Consider the following 25,005-nt stretch of genomic DNA (forward strand, 5'->3'; position numbering starts at 1 on the left):
GTCCACTTTAATCACGAGTGATGGAAACGCACAGATTCTCCATCTGAAATGCTATCCTTTGCTTCATGCTATTTTGGCACGTGTCCATTTGCTTTCTGCTTTCCCTGTGATGCAGAGTCCTGCATCTGCACACAGCTCCCTGCGGCTGTGGTGTTGGGCTTCCCATCCCATCCCCATGCAAATCAGGTGCAAATGACTGCACTGCATTTCATTTGCATTCACGGAGCAACAGCTATACCACTAATCTAGTGGTTTCTGTATTCTTTAGAGAGAGTGTGTCGTGGATGACACTGTAGCCTGTTGCTGTCTTGTGATTACGATAGTTTTTCATAATTAGATTTGTTCTTTTAGCTGAGAGGAAGATAACACAGACCACAAGACTCTGCCTAGCCTAGACTCTGCTGGTTAGCTGTTCGATTTAGGAGAACAAGGGAGTGTTCAGAGGGCCCACGTGTTCCTGCTTCTACCAAGTAAAACGAATCCTTGCTTTGGAGGTGAAATTATCCCCAGGTTTGCACTGACCTTTGCAAAATCAGCTACATAGCTTAATGCCAGTTTAGTCTGGGGATTACAGAAGTCGTTGCTATTCTAACTTCACTGCAGCTGGATCTGACTCATACTGCAGTGTGTGAGACAGTACACTGCATGAAAAGGATTTTCTCCCTGAGGAAACAAAGGGATAACGACTGGGTGCATTTATCTGCCATATGGGGGAAAGAAAGGAAATGGAAAAGAAATGTCCTAGGTGAGAGAGAAGTCAGCAATGCTGGCATTATCTCATAATTAGGTTTGATATAAAGAATTTTTACCTTTTAACAGAGACAAATCCATATAGACATCTGTGGCTCTGCTTCAAGTCCGTGACTACCTGCCTGACCTCTGTTCTGTGGGTGAGCTGAAGATCAAGGTCAGCTGTCCCAGGACTTTGATTCAGATATATCCAAACGCATGTTTTAGCACAGGTCATTAAGGATAAACACATCAGCTTTCTTGCCTAGGGCCTGCAAACACTGTGCACCAAGTGTGTCTGGATCCATGGCCAATTCACCTGGTCACTTTACTCTAGGGTGATCCCGTCTCTTCCTAGTTAGTTTGGGTGCAGGTGCGGGTTTCTGCACTGCAACATATGCAGGGTCCCACCTGCAGCTATCCTGCTCTGCACCATTCCAGGACCTCTGTACCATGCAAGAGTTTATCTTTCTCTTTTCCACTGTCTCTGCCAGGGAAGTAATGGCTCTTAATCTTGCTTTTTGCACAACTTTTTCAATTATTTATTTGAAGAAAAAAGATCTCACGTACAGCTTTATACCTTACACTCCACTTTGTTGAAACAATGTTATGATCTATTCTTCTCAACATTTTCCCAATATGCTAAATTAAGAAAAGCAGAACACTAAGAACAATTTAGGCAATCTTTTCAGAGAATGTAATTATGACTGACTGGCAAACATTTTGCAAATCTATGAACAGGTTTGTATTCCTGCTAAAATAAAAATACTCAAAAATTGAGGATTTGTTATTTTATATCAGATTTCTTAGGCATTTCTAGTAGTAATGAAAGTATTGCCATTGCTGTGTTTAACTGAGTATTTTGTCATTTAGTAGTAGGGCATCATGGTAGCTCAGAACATATTTGACTCTTTTGAGATCTCCTTGCACGTTCTGATTTGTTTTGACTGCTATTTCAACTTCTTTTTGCCATCTTTTGATGCCTCCCTCTTCTTTTAGAAATTAGCTAATTTACAGCAAAAATAAACTGTACTAAAATTTCCATGTGCTTGCCAGTCTCTAGAATTTGGAAGCAGGCTTTCATTCATTCCACCAAACAATATATTTATTTTTATTTTTATCGTTCCAAATTAAATGAGGCCCCTTTCTCAACCTTAATTTCTAAAAAAGAAGATACTTTTTCTGCAATTCAGTACTGGTTTAGCTGAGTTTTGTCAGCTGTCTGGAGCAGGAGTCCGTTGAAACACAGGCTGACAATTCCTCCATTTGGGATGAGGGACAAAAAAATCTAATGTCTCTTTTCCTACTATAGTTTCCTTGTTCTTTCTTCAGAAGTGATGAATCCATTTCCATTTGGTACTTCTCTCCTTGCAGGAGGAATTTAATAGAAGGAAGAAGCAGAAATGTCAAATGAGCAGTGATGATCTAACACAAACTGAGCAAAGAGCAATTCAGACATATCTGTGGTAGGAAATCAGCAACACTACAGGCACTATCAGCAAGTGTAAATTGGCAATAGAGGATGACCAACACGAACAGAAAATAATGCCTGGAAAAAGCAGAAAAGACCTGTCCCCCTATGCCTTTTTAGAGGGAAACTATTAATGTACTAATTTGTTTGATGCTGTGCATAGTTTCTCCTGATACAGTTAAGGCACTTTATTCCATTGGTTAAGCATTAATACGTTTCTGTTTACAGGACTTTGAGGCTATTAATATCGTGAACATAATGGTGGTCTTTTAAATAATGTATCAAAACCTTGGATGCTGTAATTGACCAATCTTAAAATGGCCTTCACGCCTTAGTGCAAAAGTATCTTCCTCTACTATTCCAAACATCCATCTATGCAACATATTTGTGGGCTTTAACGCCTAAGAATAATGTGTCAGTGCCTCAGAACAAATCATTACGCACCTTGGTATACTTCAGTCCTTTTTCTGCTATGCCATGCATTCAAGTCCCCAAATGCCGACCGCTTGAGGGCCGGTATTTTCAGCCTGCCCCACTGCAGTGACCAGACGCTTTGCATGGGATGCACAATGATTAACGTCCCTTTCTGTTCTCTCCTCAAGGCCTATAAGATCATGAAGGTGACCCATGGGACAGATCACAGCTTGATGCAAGCCTTGATGGAGATAAAGGAACAATGTGAGGCTATCATGAGAATACAGTGAAGAAAACCTCCAACCTGGAAAACAAAATGTTCAAGGGAGAAGGAAATCAAATGTTCTGTATTGCATTGGGAAGCTTCTCAGTGATTTTGGTGTCTTTTCATTAGGTCCTACTTGCTGTACAAAAATGTCTAGTATTTATTAGTTTTGCTGTATGATCCATATTGAGTTAATGTTTGGAGGAATATCTGTGATTTTTAAAGGATTTTTTTTCCCTACCAAACAATCTAATTGACAATGTCTAATTAATAATTTACAACAGCTATTTTAATTGATAATAACTATTGGGAAATTTATAGAGTCTTCATCAGTTACAAAGTGATATAATTTCATTGATAACAGCAGTTGATTTTTCATACCAGTTTATGCCAGCAATTAAGGATATCATATCAGACGTGATAAGTACAGAGAATATATTTTTTCCCTTTATTTTGCCCTTAGGTGTAGTTTCTAAAAGCCTGATCCAGTGCTCTTTGACATCAAATAAGGGTTTCCCAATGTTCTAAATGAGATTTTCCGCCCTCCCAATATATCTGCAGCCGTCTGGCTCTCTTCTTCTTGAATTTCATGTGTTACAGTATTGAATATTAAAATGGATTGAACTAAAAATTTAATCAAAATTGTATCTATGTGAAAATTGCTTACTCTGCTTTCTCCCCAGTTTGCTTCAAGAGTTTCTCGCTTCATAACAACTTTAAAAAAGAGAGAGATTTGGACCTGTGAGCTCAGTGATGTGATTTCTAGACTTTTCTGAGCCTGTGTGGTTTGGATTTCACTTACCCAAATAGTGAAGCTCTGAGACCTACAGATGACTGCTTCGCAAGGAGGTCTTTCTCCCTTGGGAGAGAGAAGGATGCCTTGGAAAGCACCGGCACCCTATTTCCCCGCACTCATCAGCAAGAGAATAGTTCTTGCCAGAGCTGGTTACTTCCATTTTTACACAGAAACAAATGTTAACAAAAGCCAAATACCGATGAGGAACATTGAAACCTAAATAATTTAAGGCCTTTGAAAATATCACTTCAGGTGTATCACTCCTCTCTAACAATTTATTGCTGTTACTTCAGCCATGACTGTTATTTCATTAATCCATCGTTGTTGTAAAGTCAAGCTTTTTTCACACCAGTAACTCAATACCATTAATTAATATGAGATGAGAACACATTTAAAAAGAAAATGAACACTCTGGGCGTAATTTACAGCCACAGCACATGAATGCCAACACAGAGGAAGATATCTCCTTTCAAGGCGTTTGAATTTGTTCCAGCATATGGAGCATTCACTTGCCCAGCAGTAATATGCAAGCAATAACCTATGAAATGCAGTGCATTCCTGGAGTATGTAGCATGGCTTTATGCCAGAGGCCAAGTCGTATCAGCCACCCAAGAAGTGCAATAATCCTCACAGAAATTCACTGGTTGGTTGGGTCTTCTTGCTCTTATGAAAAGGAAATTATCTGGGGGAAAAGGTCAGACCTTTGCATTTACATGGGATTTCTGACAAAGTAATGGCATCACTGATGGACAATCAGAAAATATGAGGGTTACTCAGTCTCCAAGAGATATTTTCTGGTTATAAAAGGGCATATGCATATTAGAAATCACATCCTTTTGAATAAAGATGGTGTTTATGTTACCTAATATTAAGATTTGCAGATTAAAGGGACTTCAGAATGCAAGGTAAGACAATGCATTAGTTTATGCAGCACATACTAGGAGGTGGCCTGCCAACTCTTGTGTATGCAGACACCTGAATAGATGAAGTGCAGCAGGGCAAGTCTCTTTTGGGAAATGGAGAAGGAGCATGCTATGTTGGCTGCAGAGCATTACAAAGGCCAAGTGTGTTGCCAGGTGCGCAGATAGGGCTGGAGGAAACTGATTTACAGCTCACTGAGCAATGCAAGAAACCAAATTGGCCTCAGGTTGGTTTGTGGCTCGTGTTTCCAGATCAGTGTCCTGAGTGCTGCCACATTGTCTGCCCTGCCTGGCCTTCCTCTCTGGGCTGGTCTGCAGAGATTTCTTAGTATAGGGGCATAAATTCATGCTTTGTATTCATTACTGTTGGTGCAAAACTTGCACTTCTTTCAGCTTGGTCAGGGAAAGAGTCAAGTTTTCTGGTTGATTTCAGTCATTTACTGAGTGGTTTCCCTTGGAGGTTCACATGTACTAACACCACCAGCAGGGCTGCTGATGCTGCAGAGGAGGCTTTTGCAGGTGGATTTTTCTCTCCCAGTATTCCCACTCCAGCCTACGTGAAAAAGGCAGGCCGGTGACTACAGAGAGATTTAAATGCATCATTTGAAAGTGTGGTAGAAGCAAGTGTGTCGACGAGGAAGGAACATTAGATAAGCACTCATTTCAAATCAAGTAATCTTATTTTTTTCGGCTCAGACTGAGAGTAGTTGGAGTTGCCTTTGCACAGACGTCGTGTTTTGGCATTCAAGAATAATATCTGTCAAATTTTTCAAGTGGTATCAGCTTGCTAAGATAAAGAAGCTAAAGTCAGTGAGAGGCAGACTATGTCGTTATCTGTAATGCTGGCAGACTTGCTGCTTCCTTCCAGCAGGTCAGAGGTGTTCCAGTACCTTTTGGAAAGTAATAGCAATTGGAGTTCTTCATAAGGTTTAGAAATATATTTTGAGTTACTTTTGATTTGTAACTGTCCCTTAAATTACTCCAGAAGCAATAATGTTATTTGCACGTGGAGGAAGCATTGCATTGTAGGCTTGCCTTTGGAAGAAAAGCAGTACCAACACTCAGGAAAAAAACATGGGGGTTTATATAGTTTTGCTAAGAACAGTTGATACCAATTGAACAAAACATCTGTCTTTAAAAGAAAAAAAAAAAAAGTAGTTCCTAAACTATGCTGTTTCTTTATGCATGGTGTAATTCTCTCTATCCACACCCTTGAGGTATGCTGACCTGATGCTAGAAGTAAAAACTCTCTGGGTCCTTAGCAAACAGAAACTCCTGTGCATAGCAGAGGCAGTAGAAAGTAAAGACACTCATGATAAAATGCAGTGAACCAATTTTTCGAAACTGTGACCTTGAGTCTCCCTCTATGTGGAGCTGTGCGTGGGTATCTGCCAGCAAAACTCTCCTACTACTCAACCCTTTCTCTGTTTCACTCTACAAATCTGTTCTCTGATGGCTTGGTTTTTTAAGCTAGCTTATCTTAGACTTGTTATATTTTAACACAGCACGGTTATGAAATACAGAGGCTATTTCCCTGCACAGCATATTCCAAATAGTCATTGGCCGCTGCAATTGTCTTAATGAGCAGAGTTATGTTTTTCACAGGGGTTGTGCCAATTATGAGGATTTTTTTTTCTCCCTGATTCAGAATTAAATCTCCCATAAGACAAGGAGGAGAAGGAAAGTCTTACAGTTACGGATGTAGAGTTCTGGCTTGGCTTCTTCACTGCACCAAAAACTGTGTGTGACCTTGGGCAAATCAGCTAGGGTGAGACTGATGTTCATAGTTGGACTTTGTCATTGTGGGATGAGGAGGATGGAATAGCATTATCATATATTCTTGTAGTTGCAGGCACTGCCTGAGAGTTCCTCCAACACTGACAGTGCTGTGAGCTGCCCCTGCCCAAGTCATGCTTCCTCCACATACAGAAAGATCTGGTCTCCACCCACAGCACTTCAGCAAATTCTAAAGCACAGTAAAAAAATCCCAAGTAAATGCTTTCAGGAATCTCAGACCAAAGCCAATTTAAATCTCCTCTTTCTTTTTCCTTTTTCTTTCTTTTTAAATGGCTATTTTCTCTTTCCTATCAATATACATTTTCCTATAAAAGTCCTTTTCTTTTCCATTTCTGATTTTACAAAGTTAATCAGCCTGAAAAAACAGTTGAGATGGCTGTTTCATAAAATGTTTCCTACAAGAATGTCTAAGTGTGTATTTTTACTGCCCTAAGCATAAAGAATGCACATTATCTGACTGCAGTCTACTCTTCTTGCCATTCAGCACAGTGGTTTCTGTTTATCCCCACAGTAGTGATGTGTAAGCCATGCCTATATGACTTCCATTAGTATTTCATGGAGAAAGTTAAACATTTTTATTTGCTTGGCAATTGTGATCAACATGGACAAATCAATTCTATTTCCATCATTCTTTTGTATGTTTTAATAAGGACCTTAGAGATTCCTTCTCCCCCCTCAAAAAAAAAAAAAAAAAAAAAAAAGAATAACTCAGGCTTACTAATTAGGCTTCATACAGTCACCACTCACACAGAGGAACCTAACAAGTTCTTTATAGTTCCCAGGAGACCAATTAACCTTCTTTTAAATATATCTCTATATAGCTACAGAGACAGGCACACGCAGAAAGGCACAAACACAAAAGCTTTTTCAGTAGTCTCAGATGCTCCAACTCCTTGTTAACCAAATTCTGATGGGGCTTACAGGAAGCACACAGGGCTGAAGCATCCTGTCTGAATCCTTTTTAACTCCCAACATGCCTTAATGAGGGCAGAGTACAATCTCTTTTTGCGAGTGACCCCACGACAGGAGGAAGGGGACACTCATGCAGCCTCTTCCAAAGTTCCCCTCCATCTCCTTGGCTCAAGCAGGCAGCACTAGCTTTTCTTCCTACCTGGAGCTGAGGAGCCTGCTGTCCCCACTCTGTTTCAGCTAAGGACTGGTCTAGTGGGGCTGAGGAGACTGGAGGGAAGAGCAGTGTTTTCTTCCTCCGCCCCTCCAATTCAGCAGCTCTGATTTGAAGTCCCCAGAGGCTCCGAGTAGGAAGATGGCAATTTTACACACTTCTTGGAGGAAAACTGCACTTTAAATCACAGGTGATAGCTCTTGATAATTCCACTTGACTTTCAGAGCAGGAGCCAGGAGACAGTAATAGAGAAGGACGTCTGATGAGAAAATTACCAGAGCTCCACTCTTCCCCTCCCCCAGGCCCTGCACTCTGCTCTGTGCTACTGTACTTGGCTGTTTACTTTTAATGAAGCTCCTTTTAATGAAAGGAGCCTTCCTGTTGTAGCAGGCGCCAGGCGCGATGCTGATCATCCCATGACGAAACAGGTAGAGGAGAGGTCTCACCAGTTCCTCCTTGTGCTGTCCCTTGCTGAGCTGGGGACGCCCAAGTGATGTGTCACAAAGTCATGGAGCTGCCATCCTTCCCACTGCCAGGAGCTTGCTGCAGGAGCTCACAGTGAGGAATGGAAAGGGTGTTGTGGTTGAGCAGTCGCTGTTGTAGGTTTGCTTATGCTTCTCCTGGGCAATTCCATTCTCCCACTTGGATGCAAGGTCCCTTGTTGTATTTCAGTCTCCTTTTCAAAGTCACATCTGGGATAAAGTCTTCAGTGGGGCACTGGCAGTGCCTGGTTTTCTATTCTCTTTAAAGTCATTAATGTATTTTATCTGTGTTATACCTTATATAGGACCGTATACCCTTGATAGGTCTGTGAACAAACTGCCATTACTGGGGAGTGATGTCCTCATCATGCTAACAGGAATGCTGGATAAGGGCAATTCTATATCACGAGTTGGGAATGTTAATTTCTGAACATCTGTGGCTAAGTGCACCAATAAATAACAATATTTTAAAAGGTCAATGTAATGAGGGTGTACAAAGACACTTCTTTTCACCCTTACCAAATGTTTTCTGTGAGGACTGTTACGTAATTTGTGATAAACAGACAAAAATCTGATTTTGTATTTTCTGCAAAGACCAGAGGCAGCCCGCCAGGCACCAGACAAGGATGCTGCCTTGCTTCATCGCTGGCAGATGGGAAGATGGATAAAAAGTGTTTACATGGGCATTGTCCAAGTTAATTTCATCAGACCCCCAAAGCTGTTCATGCAATCCATGTAATGTGACTGTGATACACCCAGGCCACAAAGCTGTTTGTTTTACCACTCGAATCTGAAGTCTTGGCAAAATGCATCCTTCCATGGTGGTAGTGAAAATCATCAAGAGACCAGCATCTTCTCTGCTGTTGAACAGCCCTTTGAAATCCACTTCTAAAATCTAAGTAAGACCTGCTTCTAAATCACAAGAAAGGAGGGTTGACAGGAACAAGGAGCTTGTGCTGTGCATGAGCTGGAAAAAGACCAATTTGCCAACAAGACCCTGGTTGATATTTATGGAACTTCAGAAACAACATAGGTTTAGAGCTCAGCTGACTTATAGACTTACTCAAATCTAGCCCACAACCCAGGCAGGCTTCAGCCTGGACCTCTTTCCTTTTTACCATGCGTGATCAGAAAGTTATAGAATCACAGAATATCAGGTTTGAAGAGACCTTCAGGGATCATCTGGTCCAACAATTCTTGGCAAAACCATGATCAGACAAGATGGCCCAGCACCCTATCCAGTGTTGGGGAAGCTACCACTTCCATGGGGAGATTATTCTAATGACTGATTGTTCTCACTGTGAATATGCATATTGTGGGTTTTTTTCACAATACAAGAGAAAGGTTCCTTGGGGCACTTCTTGAGGCCCTCCACCTCATGCTGTGGTGAATGTTTCATGAGCTGCAGAGTGCTTCCTGCTTCACTACTCTGCACGGCAAGAAAGCCGGTGCCTTGCCCACTGCCTGCTTTGTGTCCTGCTGACAGGGGTGAGCCTCTCATCAGGGGCCATTGACCGTGAAGTTCTTGAGCTTTTACCCTTGCAAAAAGATGTCAAGTATCTAGCTTTTGTTGGGAGGAGAAGAGAGAGGAAACAGAGAGCAAGAACCTCTATTAAAAAAATCCAAAACAGTAATTTCTGAAGGAACATGGAAATGTTTACCTTGCTTCTTCACTCTTGGCAAATGTTGGAGAATGACAGTTAGAGCAGGACAAGCCTTCAACGACAATGTTGACTTTGGATCACAGCTGCTTTTGTGTGCCTGTCCCTCCCTGGTGCCAGCTGATCCAGGACAAGTCTGGCACCATCTGCCTTCACCCAAAGCCTTGCACGAGGGTCGCATGGAGTCAAGCTCAGCTGTTTTGTGGAACGGAGCTTTACAGCCTGGCAACACCCATGGAGGGAGAGGTTGCAAAAGGCAGCTGAGGAAAGTGACCTTGTCTTCATTAGCCCTGAATTCCCTCTACCACCTGCAACTCCCATGAAAAAGCCTAAGCAGGATGCCAGATGCAAATGGTGGAAATCCTGAAGAGCCTCAAGCCTCCAGGTGTTCCCAGGCAGCGAAGCCCAGATTTGGCACAAGTGCCTGTGTGCCAGACTTCACCCAGCCCTGTCATACACTTCAGTCTTTGTATGACTTTTCTAGTAGCAAAAACCTCACTGCATGAAGCATCCACAAGGAAGTAAACCAACTTCTGGCCAGCCAGTGCAGCCAGAAAAGCTTCTAGGCTGAGGTCAGATGTGTGACTTCTTAGAGAAATGGGTTTAGAGCTTTCCCATCTGAAACACTTCAGTTATTTCAGGTTTAATTCTAAGTTACCTTGGGATGTTCTTTGAAAAAGAAAAAAAGACCTACTGTGCCTTGGCTGGGGAAGAATTTCTAGGGTCACAGAGGGAATTTAAAGCTCAAAGGTTTACAGTCCCAGCAAGATAAGGCAGTATGACAGCCTCTACACTTTATGGTGGTAGCTTATGAAGAGGTCAAAATGGCTTAGCGTAAGGGTCAATTTTATATAGAGTTTCTATCTGAGGAAGGAAAAAAACATCCCAAATCTTCATAGGTAGCCTTGACTTTCTGCTTCCAGTGTGAAAAAAATTACTCCCAACAGTGTCTCTGTCACAGGCCTCCAGTGGGGTGCTGCCACCGCACGTCCTGTGCCTTCATAGGAGCAAGCGAAGTACCATCGAGTCCATCCTTTCTATAACTCACCTAATATTTCTCTGGTCTAAAATTGTGACAACTCACCTCCATGGACCTGAACTGGTTCTGCCACCTCCTTGTGTCCCCCCGTTCCTGCTTTTCTGCAGAGTAAAGTTGCCTTGTCCCCAGTCCCAAAGAACTGGCCTCAGATACAGACTGGAGGACAAGTCTGAAACCACAGTGCAGTGGGACATACCGTGGGGTTGTGCACAGGCAGCATCACTGTCCTACTGTCTGTGTGAGATACAGTGGGGAAAACAACCAATTCAGAAGTACCTTCATAAGAAATTGAGTCGCTTTCCAATGACCTGCTAGGGAAGCTACATACTTTGACTTGTACGTCTAAACGAACTTGCCACAGAGAGCTGGGAAATCTGGCTCTTGGACCAATGTATGTTGTAAACATATGGAAAAATTCAGAAATCAAACTGTTATCAGGACAGAAACACAATACAGGAATTGTTCAGGGAGGCAATGAATAAATTGTTCACAGAACAAGTCACAAATGTCTAGGCGATATTACTGCCTGGAGAAATGAATCCCAGAACATTTTTTTCACTGTGGAAGTACTTCAGTGCACCTGTGCACTCACACTAACTGCATGCCCATCAAAAATTTCAGGTGTGAAGCCATCTTGCTAGACTAAAGATTTATTTAGTATGCACATAGTGTTCATTCCTGCGACCGACCTAGTCTGCAAACTACTTCTTGCCACTGCAATGCTAATTGTCAAGCAGACTAGCGTTAGTACTCCCATTGCTTTGAGCTCACCAGCAGAAAGAATGGAGTCTGATGGATGTAAAGACTGCAATGCCTGGGCTTAGACACTGTCCAGAAGCTTTTCTGTGGATTTCACAGCATCTTAATGGCTTTATAAGTAACCTTTGGAAATATTGATAGAGCCTCTGGTAACTCAGGGCAGAGGTGAGTCCCAGCTATCCCAGCCCCTGGAGGCAGCATAACTCACCAGCCACAGACGAGGAGCCACACTGTTATCTTTCTCATTATTTGCAGAATTGCAATGCTTTCCATTGTCCTTGGAAATAAGGTGAAAATTATGTTTACAGTGTCTTGCTTGGCTCCCATGGTGCTGTTTGCTGGGTATTGTGAGATTCCCATCAAATATGCTTTAGGAGCTGGCAGCTTGCTCTTTAATAAAAACAAGGCTGTGAATCTTCCTGCAGCTGCCATTACTCTCTTCATAGTTGTGTCCAACACAACACGGGCATCCAGCTAAAGCACAGAGATGGGAGCGAGCTGGGCCACTGTGCATCGGCAGGCACTGAAAGACAGGGCAGATAAAAGCCCTGCTACTCCTTCAGCACCGCCGAGTGCTCTTTCTTTGGGCAAGCTCCAAGGGACAGTTTGCAAGAAGACGTGCTGAGCTGCACAGATCATCCAACGGTGCCAGTGTGGAGGAGTATGCAGAGCAGAGCCCAGTCAGCAGGGTGCCTTGTGTGCTTCCCTCCCCTCTCTGCTTTATTTTACAATCTGCAATTCATCTTTTGACAAATTACATGTAGAATAACGTCGTTTTTTCTCCCCATCTCACAGGTTTCTAGTCATTCAGAGAATGAAGATGAGCAGGGATGAGACAGGGAAAAGGAGAGTCCCTTCTCATTTTAAAGTGAGTGACAGAAGTCCTCCATTGCTAGTGGTGTTACAGGAATCTCTGCAGCAAGCCCTGAGTCTCACACAATGCACCTATGCGTCTGGCTGCATATGGGTCTCTAAGACATAGAAATGGAAATACGGATGTGTGCCAAATCTACACAGCTGCATACATTTAGCTGCCAGTTGGTTGGCATGAAACCTGCAATCTGATACAAAGCAGGGATGCCAAACCTGTGCGATAAACATCCGCAGAAGAGATGCACGTAAACATATATGAAAATGAATGCAGGTCCTTTCCCTAGAAAAGTGTCCACTGGAGATGGACAATTTTTGGCCATTTTAGAGCTTTTCCCAGGTCAGCATTTGCCAGGGTTTTTGAAGGGAGAGCAGATGGGATCTCCAAGCCACCTACTTGCTTTTGGAGGTTATGAAAGTGGTCTTGGAGCAACGTAGAGCATTCATGTGGTCACAGCCTGTACAATGTTGTTCAGTGGTTAAATAGCAGATGTCAGCATCCCAGACTGCCAGATTGGCAACTGTCAAAAATACTAACAGATAACATAAAACATAAAATACACTCACAGATGGCCTTTTTCTAGAGGAACTAAACATTAATTTTGTGTTCATCTCAGAGACTGTGAGCTCAATTTTATTCCCTCCCTCGGCAGCTTCCAGGCTGTTTGTGCTGCCAACCAAAATGAGGGTGAGATTCTGGGACCCTCAATGCTTTGCAGGCAGGCATGGGAGAGGGACCAACTTTAGCAACTGCTTGCCTTTCTCCTATTTTTCCCTTAGCTGTGGAGCTTGTCCAGGGCCCTGCAAGGAGATGAGGCCTGTCGGGTTGGTTCTCACACTAAATCTCTTGATTTTTAGTCTAGCAAGTTATTGGCATCAAAGATAGACAAGGGAAGACTTGGTCACGTCCAGGGCATTAGTTTACAAGAAGTGCCAACAATTTCAAGCAGGGCTTGTAAGGAGATCAGCCTTTTGCCAGGTGGAAGCCCCTCCTTTTGCTCCATGCCCAAAATCTTTACTGGTGGTCTTGCCCCAAAATGGGGGTGTACAGCACTGACATCTTTAGGGCTTCAGAACTGGCCAAGAGTGAATTGATTTTGCTTTCAGCTCATATAGAACTCCTCACCATCAGTTCTGCCTCAGACAAAGTCCAGGACTTGAGCTAATCCATTTTTCTCTGGGTTTTTTTGTCACTGTAAGGCACTTTGGGCTCTTTAATACTGATGTGGCTGCATGATAACAGCAATGAAGATAAATTACCTCAAAAATAGGCAATAAGCCTTTTAGCGCTTTAGAGCAAATCGGAGCTATTCTGAACAGCCCACAGATGAAAGAAATGGCTGTTTATCTTCATTTACAGCTACTGTGGAAAGGCACCAGCACGTAAATTCACTGGCCTAGGGGCAACAGCTAGGGTAGTACTGCAGTCACAGGTTTTGCTGCTGGGAGAGGAGAAATGGGAGCGGAGAAACTCCCTCATCTCCACCATTTCGATACGTGCCAGCCTGTGCTTGTGTAGCCACCTCAATAGTTTTTGTTCATAAGAGCCGGTCACTGCAATTACCTACATCCCTGTCACTGTGACTGTGCGCTCTGCCACTGAGCTAGGATAACAGCAAGATGGAAGAAAGGACTATTTTAAATGCTTACCAACTTGTCAATCAAATATTTAGACAGTTAGCATACTAACATGTCCTGCCCAAAGCATGGCAAGTGAGGGAATCACCTGCCAGCATAGGACGTGTTTTCAAGGAGATTTTAAAGCATTTCCTTTCTTCTCTTCTCCAGAAATAAGATTCATTGTTTTCTTCCAATGGGAAGAGCACTGTATACTTATCAGGGCTTACGCAAGTGTCAAGGGGCATCTGAGATTTGCCCAGCTAATTTACATCTTGCTCTACAAGTGAGGTTGTCTCTCAATTATCAACAGGAAACACCACAAATGTGAGCAAAAAACCAAGCAGAATTGTGTGCACCTTAGCAAAGACTCAGCTGAACCTGCTACCATTGCTCCTCTGAGAGACAAGCATGAGTAAAGGACACAAACTCCTTTTAGTATACTTATAGTGTTTTATATACCTGCATGGCGGGCAAGGGGAATTTGACATAGTTACTGGAGGTGATGAAAAAAATTACACTTATAAATATATTTTTATCATTCATTTGGTCTCAAATTTTTCCCTGGCTCACAGATGCCGATGGAGCAACCCCTGCTAATATGGAGAGGCACATATGTGTAACCAGCATATGTAAAAGCCTCACAAATTTAGAGCCCATGACTGTGTTTTCTTGCTGTTTCTGGAGATGAGTGGGGGAAGAGCTAATGCTGCTATGCTTGGTTGTAATGTTTTTTCATTGTTACCAAACCCTGCAATTCCTTATTGTTGTTTTTCTAGTGAATTTGCTGCTCAGCAATACTTGCTGGGTAGAACCTCTTTGGTTGTTTTCTTTTCAGGTTTGATCTTGATCACTCTCACTATTATAATAGTACATATTGTTGTGGGTCAAAAGTACCATTTTTGTCATTTCCTAAACGCCCTCATCCAAAGTGAAATAGTCAGGAGGAGGAGGCAGATATATTGGTAAGATAAAAGTAAACATTTAATGCCACTATAGTTTGATTTTTTTTTCCAGACATCATATTTTTGACAATGTTTCACATCTCATACCACAAAAGGGATATTTTTTAGCCAGCAAACAATAGACTTTACAATTTTAATGGCAAAAGGCTCAATGCATTCGTTGACCAACTTGGAAATGGCTGTGACTTTCCACATTTTTAACTGGTCTTCATGCTGTTTTCTTTTTTTTTTTTCCATTAAATTTAGTTGATAAAATATATATATATATATCTGCTACTGGTACATCCTCTTCTGGAATTGCCCACTGGTGAGACCAGCGTCAGTTCTTTATCCATCAGTTTGTTTCCTCCTTAGCCCTGTTTTATACCACTTTTATAATGAGAAAGAACATAGCCACAGACAGAGTGAAATGGATTTAGCAAACATACACTTCAATGCATAGCACTTAGATAAGCATTTCCAACCATGATGTGTAAATAAATTATAAAATACAAGCAACTCTATAAAACAAGAACATCCTGAGTTTACAAATAAATTATATCCTTCATACATAGAATATGATGTGGATGTTAGTAACCAGCAGTTTCAGCTATGACAGGGAAAAAAGTAAAACTTAGAAAAGTTAGTCTCTATGCATACATAAAACATATATGTATGTGTGCTATATGTAAATACTCTCACACATACATATACAATATAGAGGAAGAATACATCCATATCTATAGTATATAGAGAATATGTAATATAGCTGAAACTGCCTCAAGCACCAATTTATTACCATTATTATAAAGTTTGCTCAATACTTAAGTAGGGCCACTCAAAGTAAGATGGTTTGGGTTATGTTTTATTTCCTGACCAGGAGGGTTTTGAAGGTGCTTTGCAATATTATATATGAATGCTACTATTTCACTTTCAGCACCTCCATTCTTTGCAGAATAATCATGCCCTTTGTAAGCTTCAAAACATTGCATAAGTGAGCACAAGTCTGCTGTCCATGAAGCTGGTGGCAAAATTTGTATTGATTTCAATGGGGTGAGGATAAGGGTGCTACATTTGAGAAGGAGAATGAGAAAAGATAAAGACAATAATAAAACAGTTTATTATTTCCAAGAGCAGGTATGGAAGCTCAGATAACCCCAGGATGAGCGCACAATAAAGGCAAGAAAGAAAGATTATTAACTTTGCACTGACAAATCATTCACAGTTTTGTTTGCCATAGTTATTTGGAAACCTGTTCCAAATCTAGCAATAGCTAGCAACAGCCAGCCTTGTGTCCCCAAAAACTGCTGGGTGTCACCACTGCAAAAGCCTATGGAATAACAAAGCACAGGCTGCGAGGGCATCAGGATTAAGCAAGGTATGTCATTCACCAATAGATTTGAGAAAAAGCATCTCTCTGTATGGTCATCACCCATTCCTGTCGGTAATTAGTGACACGAATGCTTTGATCTCTGCAGTGAGCTGGTGCACCCCTGATGCTGTGCAACCGTCCCTTCCATAATAACTGGCATCAGAGGGTCTGGTTTATGAGAACCACATTTGCATCTGCAATGTAGAAGCTTCAAGTTACAATTTTAAAACTCTTAGGACTAGACAGAAAGCTCATGAGACTTAAGAGTCCAGGGTTTCAACTGATGTAACTATGCTGTATGCCTCATGCATGTGCAGAAATTGTGGTATTTAACAGCCATGAATGTAAAATAGCTTAAATTCATGAACATCCTGAAATATAGAGTAGTTCATTAGGATTATTTCTAGAGACATTAATGTTTCAGTGACTGCCTCTACATGGGAATTGCCATAACTTGGCACTGAAGGCTGAAGAATACGCGGAAGAAAAGACGTTTAAAAGAAGCCTTCAAAAATGTTTCAAGCATAAATTTTCCCCTGTAGTGTGGCACAAGTCAGCTTCATCCTACTGAGTGCAAGAAAGATTTTGTAGGTACTTCTTGGACAAGGAAGAGAAAGTGATGTTGTTGTCATTTGTGAACAGCTATGCCATCTCTTCACAATAATGTGTGAGAGGACTGTCTCAGGCTGTGTACATACACATCTGTCTGTATGTATATACACTTTATTTTTATGATTTATTTTAGCTCCAGAAAAGAAAAAGATGCAACAAAATCACAAATGTTTGTAAAAGAGCCTACATCCTCCAGCTGTCATAAAATTTGAATTCCATGCCAAGGGTAATAATTGCTATTTTAAGACAAGCCATATTATTGAGACTGATGCAAAAAAAAAAAAAACCAAAAACACACTTCAAGACTGTTTGTCCTGTGAGCAAGCTTGAGACTTGATGTGCATTACTCGCAGCATCACACCCAGCTTTCTGCCTCTGTAATTGCCATGTTCAGAGATGAAAGAAAAAAGATACCAGTGTGTATCTTTCATCCTTTCTTGTACATTATCTGCAGCTTCCACTCAGCTTGCATTCATGTCAGAGTATCAGGCTATTGCTCTTCACCAGTTAGTTTTATGCAGCTCCAAGTTTCAGAAGTTACATTGTGTGGCACTGGGAGTCTTCCAAGACTGGATCTAAGCCAGCAAATATTCAGTGACAGCCCTGTGCATGGCCTTAGGCAAAAATGAAGGGTATCAAATGCATAAGAGGAGTATATTCTTCCACTATATAACTAACAGCACAGTAAATACCCAAAGTGGTAGCAGGTGGACAAATTTTCCTCTTCCTCGCAACTTGGTTTTCTCTGCTATAAATCTCCTGATGCTTAACACAATTATGCCGTAGTTACACCAGCACAGGTGAGATGAGAATGGACCCTGCAAAAACCTAAGAAAGGAGAGCCTGAGTATTAGTTTCCTGCCTTGTGTTTCTGTGAAATAATACATCTGATTGCTTAGACCTGAATGAATTGAATCGTTTTGAGGCAAATACCAATTTTGAGGCAGAGGAAAAGATATGTATCATTATAACACCCTAGGGCTCTCCCACGCCCTCTGGGCTAATAAACGACCCAGCACACGAGTTGGTGGATGTGCAACCTGTGGCTTTCTGCCCACTGCAAGAGCTCACGCAGACCAGCGGGATGCTTGAATCCAGATCACAGCCAAACCTTCCAGCCTAAGGTTTTGATGGAATTTGTAGGTATAAAGCAACTTCTGTCTCATGTATAAGTAAGGTTCACATTGGCCAATTTCTCGGAATGAAGCCCAAACTGCCGCCCAGCTGCCCGAGCACAGCCGTGCGGGTGCAGCGCAGAGGTGCTATTCTGCAGCCATCGCACAACCAGGCAATGAAGAACTGTGAACTCCTGCTAATGCACACAAACAAAGAATTAACCTTCAAACCTGATTACATTAACATTGTTGTTTCCTACAAGGGAAATAAGATTGATTTCTGAACATCAAAACTATTAAGCATTACACTCACATTGCTCTTGTGTATTTTGAGCAACTTGATGCCTTTTAAAAAATCAGCATAAAACCAGCATTATTCTGGCAGTTGCTTAAAGAATGGGAAGTCCTGGATGACTTGCGGAAGTATATGGGTCTTCTGTAAAATGCTGGCTACTGCAGACTAAGACAAATTTCATAATATGTTCCTGCTGCTTTTAATTACCTGTTTTGTGGACATTTGAAGTATAATAATATAAATACTGAAGTAAAAAGCTATTTCCAAACAGAAAACATCTCACAGATGTCAAAACTCCATAAATTTTATTCCCTTTTTATGCATTAAGCCACCACGATTCCTAAAAGTGGCAAATTCTGAAACGCACAGACACGAAGTCAAAAAAGAGAAGATTAGTATGGATTTTACTATTAGTATGAATGCTAGTAGTATATGATGGGAGTGTTAATGGCTACCCTAATTAAATCCTCAAAAATCATATATTTGTAAAGACTGCAATTCTGCTTGGTTAATAGATAATTTTCAGTATGCCAAATGACTGCTTGGCATAATCCATTTGGTTTCAGGAATTAATTTTGGTCCATCGTGACAAAGAAGGCAAACGTGCTCTTACTGTTTAAAACAGTGGGTAGATAGAGGCACTTTTTGTTGTGCTTCCTAATCTACAAAGGAACCAAATCTAGAGGCAATGAAATTGAGTTAATGATGCTGAGGAATATTACACATAATAGATATTCTACAATAGCTCTGAAATGCATCCATTTGGTTTACAGAAACATCACCACTTCTCTGTAAGTCTCAAACTATGTGAGTGGGGTAATAATGCATTCTGTGCATGCACCATTTACTAAGATTCCACTTTCTATCAAGTGCATGTTTTTAATTTTACTGTACTGCTTGCCATTTACTATCCCATCAGGTCCCCCTGGACCTTAACGTGCCCATTTTGGGCTGCTAGTTTTCAGCAGAGGAAGGACAATACATCCCAATTAACCAATGACCAACTTCCAGCAAACACATTTTAAGAAATCCTTAAGCTGAAAGAAGGCAACATTTAACTTTATATGCACAGTTCGCGGTAGGAGGTGGGCTGACCTTCCTTGAATGTAGGGAAGTGGCTTGGGAGACAGGCTTAGCGCAGTGTCACAGGTGAGAGCGGTGCAGGTCGCCTGGGGATGAAGGTGAGCGAGAGATGATTGTTGGCTGTGGAAGTTTCTCTCTTGTCCGTGACAGCATGTATCTGGGGTTCTATGGGACTAAGCCCATAAAGAGAGGGTGTTAGGTTTTCATCCAGCACAAAACTGCAGAGATGATTCCCATGGCTCTGTGGAACTGTAATGAATTCATAGGGTGATGTTGAGAAGAGATGGCTTCAACAGAACTAATACATAACAAGCACTACTGAAATCATTACAAAGAGAAACAAAGGTAGATAAATCACATCATTTGGAAGGGTGGGGAAGATGTCAGAGGGTTTTGCTTGCCTTGAGAGAGAGAGATGGGACCTATGTCTTTAATACTTACTTGGAATATGAATTTCATGATAGGAAAATGCTCTGGAATAGACTAGAAAGAAACTTTCATATAGGACTTCTTTTCCCTGCAAATAATCCTACTGGATGTAAAAAAGATCTTCTACAAAATCCAGCAACAAGGCTAATAGAATGAATAAGACTTGTTAGCACAAGCTGTAGAGTATTAGAAGAAACACGAAAAAAAAGAACTATATAAATGTTATTTCTATCTCTTTTTTTTAAAAAAGCTAACAACTAGAAAAACAGTATCTCAGGCATGAAAATGATGGTGCAGGTAAAAGAAGAGTTGCACTTAAGTACAGCAATAAATTGATGCATACTGAGTATATGTTCAATGATGCTCTTATTTTCTCATAAGCAACAGGAGAGTAGCACAAGTGTATATGAGAGAGGAATTTCTGTGAACGGGCTTATTCTAATATAGAAGAAGAAACCTAATTCAAGAAAATGATTCTTCATGCTTATACATAATTAAAATGCAGATTTTGCACATTTCTTAAAGAAATACAAAGGATGTTCTTTCCCATGTACTGTTTTGTAGATAGAGATGGAAACAAGTAGAACATTTGAATGTGCATTGAGGCACAGACCACCGTCTTTTTAATGTCAATGTAAATTTTCCTATGGCTTCAGTATTTGAGTGTTAAGGAAAATGCCACAGCCAACATGAAGTGCTATATCCACTCACTCATAACTCCTGCTTATTTCCAGACTAACTGAGCTGAACAAAGCCCGTACTTCTCAGGTAATTCTGTGACTTTGAACAGATTGTGACAGGGACCAAAAGCAGCCAAAACCTGTTTTCCAGTGGTATATGTCAAAAAGAGGTGAAGCTAAATTTTATCAGTCATAGTCTCAAGAAAGAAACACAGAATAAATCACTCATTTTTGGACTGAGAAGCATGGAAACCCTCAGCCTAAAGAATATTTTCCAGCAAGTTATTAGCACCAAAGAAAGGGATCAGGATACAAGTGCCTCTTCATGCATAACTCTAACCCATATAAAGCTAAAAAATACAGGAAAAAGAAAACAAGTTATGGGGTTAGATCAAATGGAAAAGATATTTACTTCATGGTAATGTCACCTCTCATCTCTCATACACTGCAGAACCTACAAGATGGGAAAATTACTGTGTCCTCCAGCATATAAGACAGTAGAGAAGAACATAGAAGCAAATGTCACTCACTGCTAGAAATATATATATTTTTTTTTGTTTCAAAGTTGAATCTCTCTTTGAGTGGCCTTACTCTAGTAACAAGAAAAGACAGTTAACATTTATTCATATGTTGTACTGATTAGGAAATATCTCTACAAACACAAGTTACTTAGAAACAGCAAGTCTGAAATAGGAGAAAACACCAAGAGAAAAACAAGCTGTAAATACATTTCAAAAGTGTGTTTGTTTTTTTCCTTTTTCTTTTCTTGACTAGCACCATCTGTACACAATAAAGTATGAACATAAATGTTTGGATAATAAAGATTTGCAAGGCACTTAAACAGTTTTTCTGGATAGGTTTTCTTTTAATGAACCTCTCAATGGAAGTCCTACAACCACCCTTCTTCCTCCCTCAGCTAACTTAGGGAAAGAAGTGTCTTCTGCCACCAGTTCTTATTTACAGACATGTCCTTAAAGGTTCCTCAAAGTGCTCTTTTAGGCTAAGAGAATCAACAAGCTTATATCTCCATTTTTCATGATCATCTTGGGTATTTTTAATACTGCTCTTCTGTATAGTAAAGCAAATCTCTCATACACACAGTTGAGACTTGACTCCAACCTTCATCCTCATTCTGTTGTCTTTGGGATGCTATTCAGAAGGAGAAAGGAGGATGGCAAAGATGCACATTGAAATTCTTTTGAGGTTCATTCTTTATCGGCGTCTAGAGGTTATATCAAAACAGGTGATCATCATGAGATGGGCCTTGCAGAAGTTGACACGGTTTTCCAAACGCTCAGTCACACATTCTAGGGCCTCCAGGTATTCCAGAGAATCCAGCTCAAATACCTGCTCCAGATCAACTGTGGGAAAGAAAATACAGACATAGGAAAAAGAAAAACCCAGTGCTGGTTGGTGGGAGAGGCAGAGTTAATACAAGTCTTTAAAGCCACCGGTACTTCATATAACATTATCTTTGGCTTGTCTTTGTCATGAAAATTTCCCTTTTCTGTTTAATGGCTATTAAAATTGCACAACAGCTTTCTGATAGTGAACAATAGGTTAAGATTGCATTAGATTCTTTCTTGAGAGATACGCTCTACCATCCTCTCCAGAATTGCAGATGCCTTTGGCCAAACTCCAATATCTTTCCCCGAGAAAAGCCACCGGAACTGGCTGGCACAAAACACCTGGCTTCAGGTTTACCTTCATGTCCATAAGGAGCACACAGTTTGAACATAATGGGGAATTCAGCAATAAGATGTAAAACAGGCCAACTTAAATATGTTTATAATGGTTTTGATTGCTTGCATATAGCACCTGCCTTAACTCCATGCTTAAGCAAATTCTGAGTGCTAAGCACATACTAAAGTCAGCCCTATTCAGGACACGTATATGAAATGTACTGACTGTCTCACACATTCTGCTGATTAGAAAGGGATTTAAGTAGGTCTTCTGCCCTGGAAGGACAAGTCCTTTGCTGAATTCAGAACTCGGAGTTAGCAACCAACCTCTAACCTCCTTACTCCTCATATGTCTCCCTGTTCCATATGATTCTCACTACACCACTCACTCAACAGTGGCAAGAGAAGGTGTACACATCAATCACCTTCACTGTAGGTGCCTTTATGTTGCCAGAGATGAGCTGGCAGCAGCTTCTGTGGAATCCAAGTGTGAGATACATTGTCTGAGCCAGTACTTCCCATCTTATCTGGTCCCCGAGGTCTATACCACCCTTTAGGCTTTCCGAATTTATCACACTGGAATCAGAAGCAAGGGCATCACACAGTAAGTGGAAGGCAATGTATGGCAAATTCTCAGCTCCTTTTAAATCTGCCCTTTTTACCTCTCTTCCTTAATAGCATTCCTGAAACATACGTTGTGGTTGTTTTCCAGCCATCAAAGAAAGAGTTAGGGTGCTTGCTTTAAGAGAACACACCAGATGACCTCCTTTTTCCACCTGCAATTATGCTAAATAAATTGAAATTAATTTTTTCTCTATAATTCTTTAATGTGAACTCCTTTGCTTGCTAATACTAAAATTTGCTGTACAATTACTGCAGTACTCTCTATCTTTTTTACTTTGAGGTGTAGAGGTCCTTCCTTTGAATGTGAATGCCCTATAAGCTCTCTGAACTTTATAGATATATAGTTACAAAAAATGGGCCAAATTCATTTTTCATGTAAACCCACTGGTGCCAAGGGACAAGTTTGCTCCACAGTGTTATTTTGTGGTAGAAGAGCAGATTTATAATATTGCTTGTATGTCTCAGTGATCTGAGGCCAAAAAAATCTCATTTTCAGGAGCTGTGGACTGAAACGCATGAACGTTAATCTACCAATGGCAATATTCACTACTACAATGCTGTACAATTTCAACATCCAGCTTTCAGACAAAAAAAAGATTGTTGAGTTCTACTGTCAACATTTAATAAGAATTATAGGGACGAGTTCTAGAAATACAGTCAATCTAAACTTGCCTTTAGGTCATATGTTGGTTCATTTTAGTTTACAGGCACAGTAGCTCACATCTGATTCTTAGCAAATATTTCTATTCTCCCCAATCCCCCCACCTCCATCACCGTTCCTGCTCCCCTGCACTGCCCCCCAAAATAAACCGAAGGACACTTATAAGTCCAGGCAATAAAATGATGTGCTTACATTCACTGAGCCATTTATTAGGATCCAGCATCAGGTACTGTTTGGTCACCTCCAGTTCTCTCATTAACCACTCGTACTTGGCCTTGACCTCAGCAATTCTCTGCTGGCGCTGCTCCAGGATTTTCAGCTTGGCATTGAAACATATTACTTCCTGCCAACGAGGAAAAAGGAGCAGGGAAGGAATAGGTGAAGAGGAGAAGAAATAACCAGATTCATTCAGTCAAATGATCTTCCAATCACAATATTAATAATGAGCCATTTACTCTGGAATAGTATGAATCACTGCATGAAATAATCTATCAATCATCTGTTTTATTTTTATTGCTTTTGTTTGGTTTTTATGTTTTCCATCAGTGAGCTTTTGAGACTTTGCAATGATAGTTAATAATAAACTATAATAATTAATAACAGGCAGCATCTTGAAATCAAATTAACTGTAGCAAAACATTTCTGGTTTTTGTCACCAGAACTTTGGCTGAGAAAATCTAAGCTCTTGGGAGAAGGAAATCCATTGCTTGCTGCATTAGAATTCTAAATCCATCTTTGTGCTTAGTGCATAAGAAATGCAGTAGTCATTATAAAATAAGAGAACTGGTAGCAATATCAACTCTAAAACATCCTTAAACAAAGGGATTGTGTTATGAAAAACTCTAGCAATTCACAATATTATTAAAGATGATATAGTTTCTGTAAAGAAGTGAGGCACAGTAACAGACCAGGGTGCAGTGCTGTCTGGAGACACCCAGCCTGGCCTCACATGACTTCAGAGGGGTGGCAGACATCAAGACGTGCAGCACGTGAGCCCATGATAAGGTCTACGCTACTCCTGCTAGCGTGGGAGCAATCCCAATATAAAAACTATCCTCCTCCAAGCATGTGTGAAGGCCCTAACCCTATTCTGCCTTCTGCTCTGCAGACAAATCTGCTGTCTGAGTGAAGTGCAGTGGAAAGCCCACACCAACAAGTGACGTATCTTTTCCACACAAAATCATATCAGAGAACAACATCACAAACAGTCTGACCATGAGACAGGGCTAGGAAGAAAAAGTGCCTTAAAATAATTGCAAACTCTACATCCTCATTTACTCTAATACTGGTGCTCTTTCACCAACTTCAGATACTCTTCCCAGTTACACCTCTCAAGAGCTGACCCTTACAATTCCCTGGTCTTTTCAAAAGTTTGGATACCTGGGATTGACAACTTTGTTAGAGAGGAGACATTAGCTATCCTGAAATCAATGCTATCAAAGCACTTAAGGCACTATTGCTACTTTGAAAGGTACGTGTGACGAGATGCTGGAGCATAGGAACCACCAAGACTATAAGCAAGGGGCAAAAATGCAAGGTACCAATCAGTGTACATTAGCTGAGCT

General features: G+C 40.9%; 2 protein-coding genes across 5 annotated transcripts in view; one reads left to right on the plus strand and one right to left on the minus strand.

Moving 5' to 3' along the window:
- Nucleotides 1–8,066, plus strand: part of SMYD3 (SET and MYND domain containing 3) — a 387,008-nt gene extending 378,942 nt beyond the window's left edge. For all 4 annotated transcript variants that reach the window (XM_054063816.1, XM_054063818.1, XM_054063819.1 and 1 more), the window contains one exon: nucleotides 2,803–8,066. In XM_054063816.1, coding sequence (XP_053919791.1) covers nucleotides 2,803–2,904 — 102 coding nt within the window. In that variant the 3' untranslated portion in view covers nucleotides 2,905–8,066. The remainder of the gene's footprint in view (nucleotides 1–2,802) is intronic.
- An 8,363-nt stretch (nucleotides 8,067–16,429) lies between these two features.
- KIF26B (kinesin family member 26B) overlaps nucleotides 16,430–25,005 on the minus strand; it is a 288,623-nt gene continuing 280,047 nt past the window's right edge. The window contains exons 14-15 of the mRNA XM_054063280.1: nucleotides 23,633–23,783; nucleotides 16,430–21,834 (exon numbers count right to left, since the gene is read on the minus strand). Coding sequence (XP_053919255.1) covers nucleotides 21,686–21,834; nucleotides 23,633–23,783 — 300 coding nt within the window. The 3' untranslated portion in view covers nucleotides 16,430–21,685. The remainder of the gene's footprint in view (nucleotides 21,835–23,632; nucleotides 23,784–25,005) is intronic.

This window comes from Cuculus canorus, chromosome 3 (genome assembly GCF_017976375.1).
Source record: "Cuculus canorus isolate bCucCan1 chromosome 3, bCucCan1.pri, whole genome shotgun sequence".
Taxonomy (NCBI): Eukaryota; Metazoa; Chordata; class Aves; order Cuculiformes; family Cuculidae; genus Cuculus; species Cuculus canorus.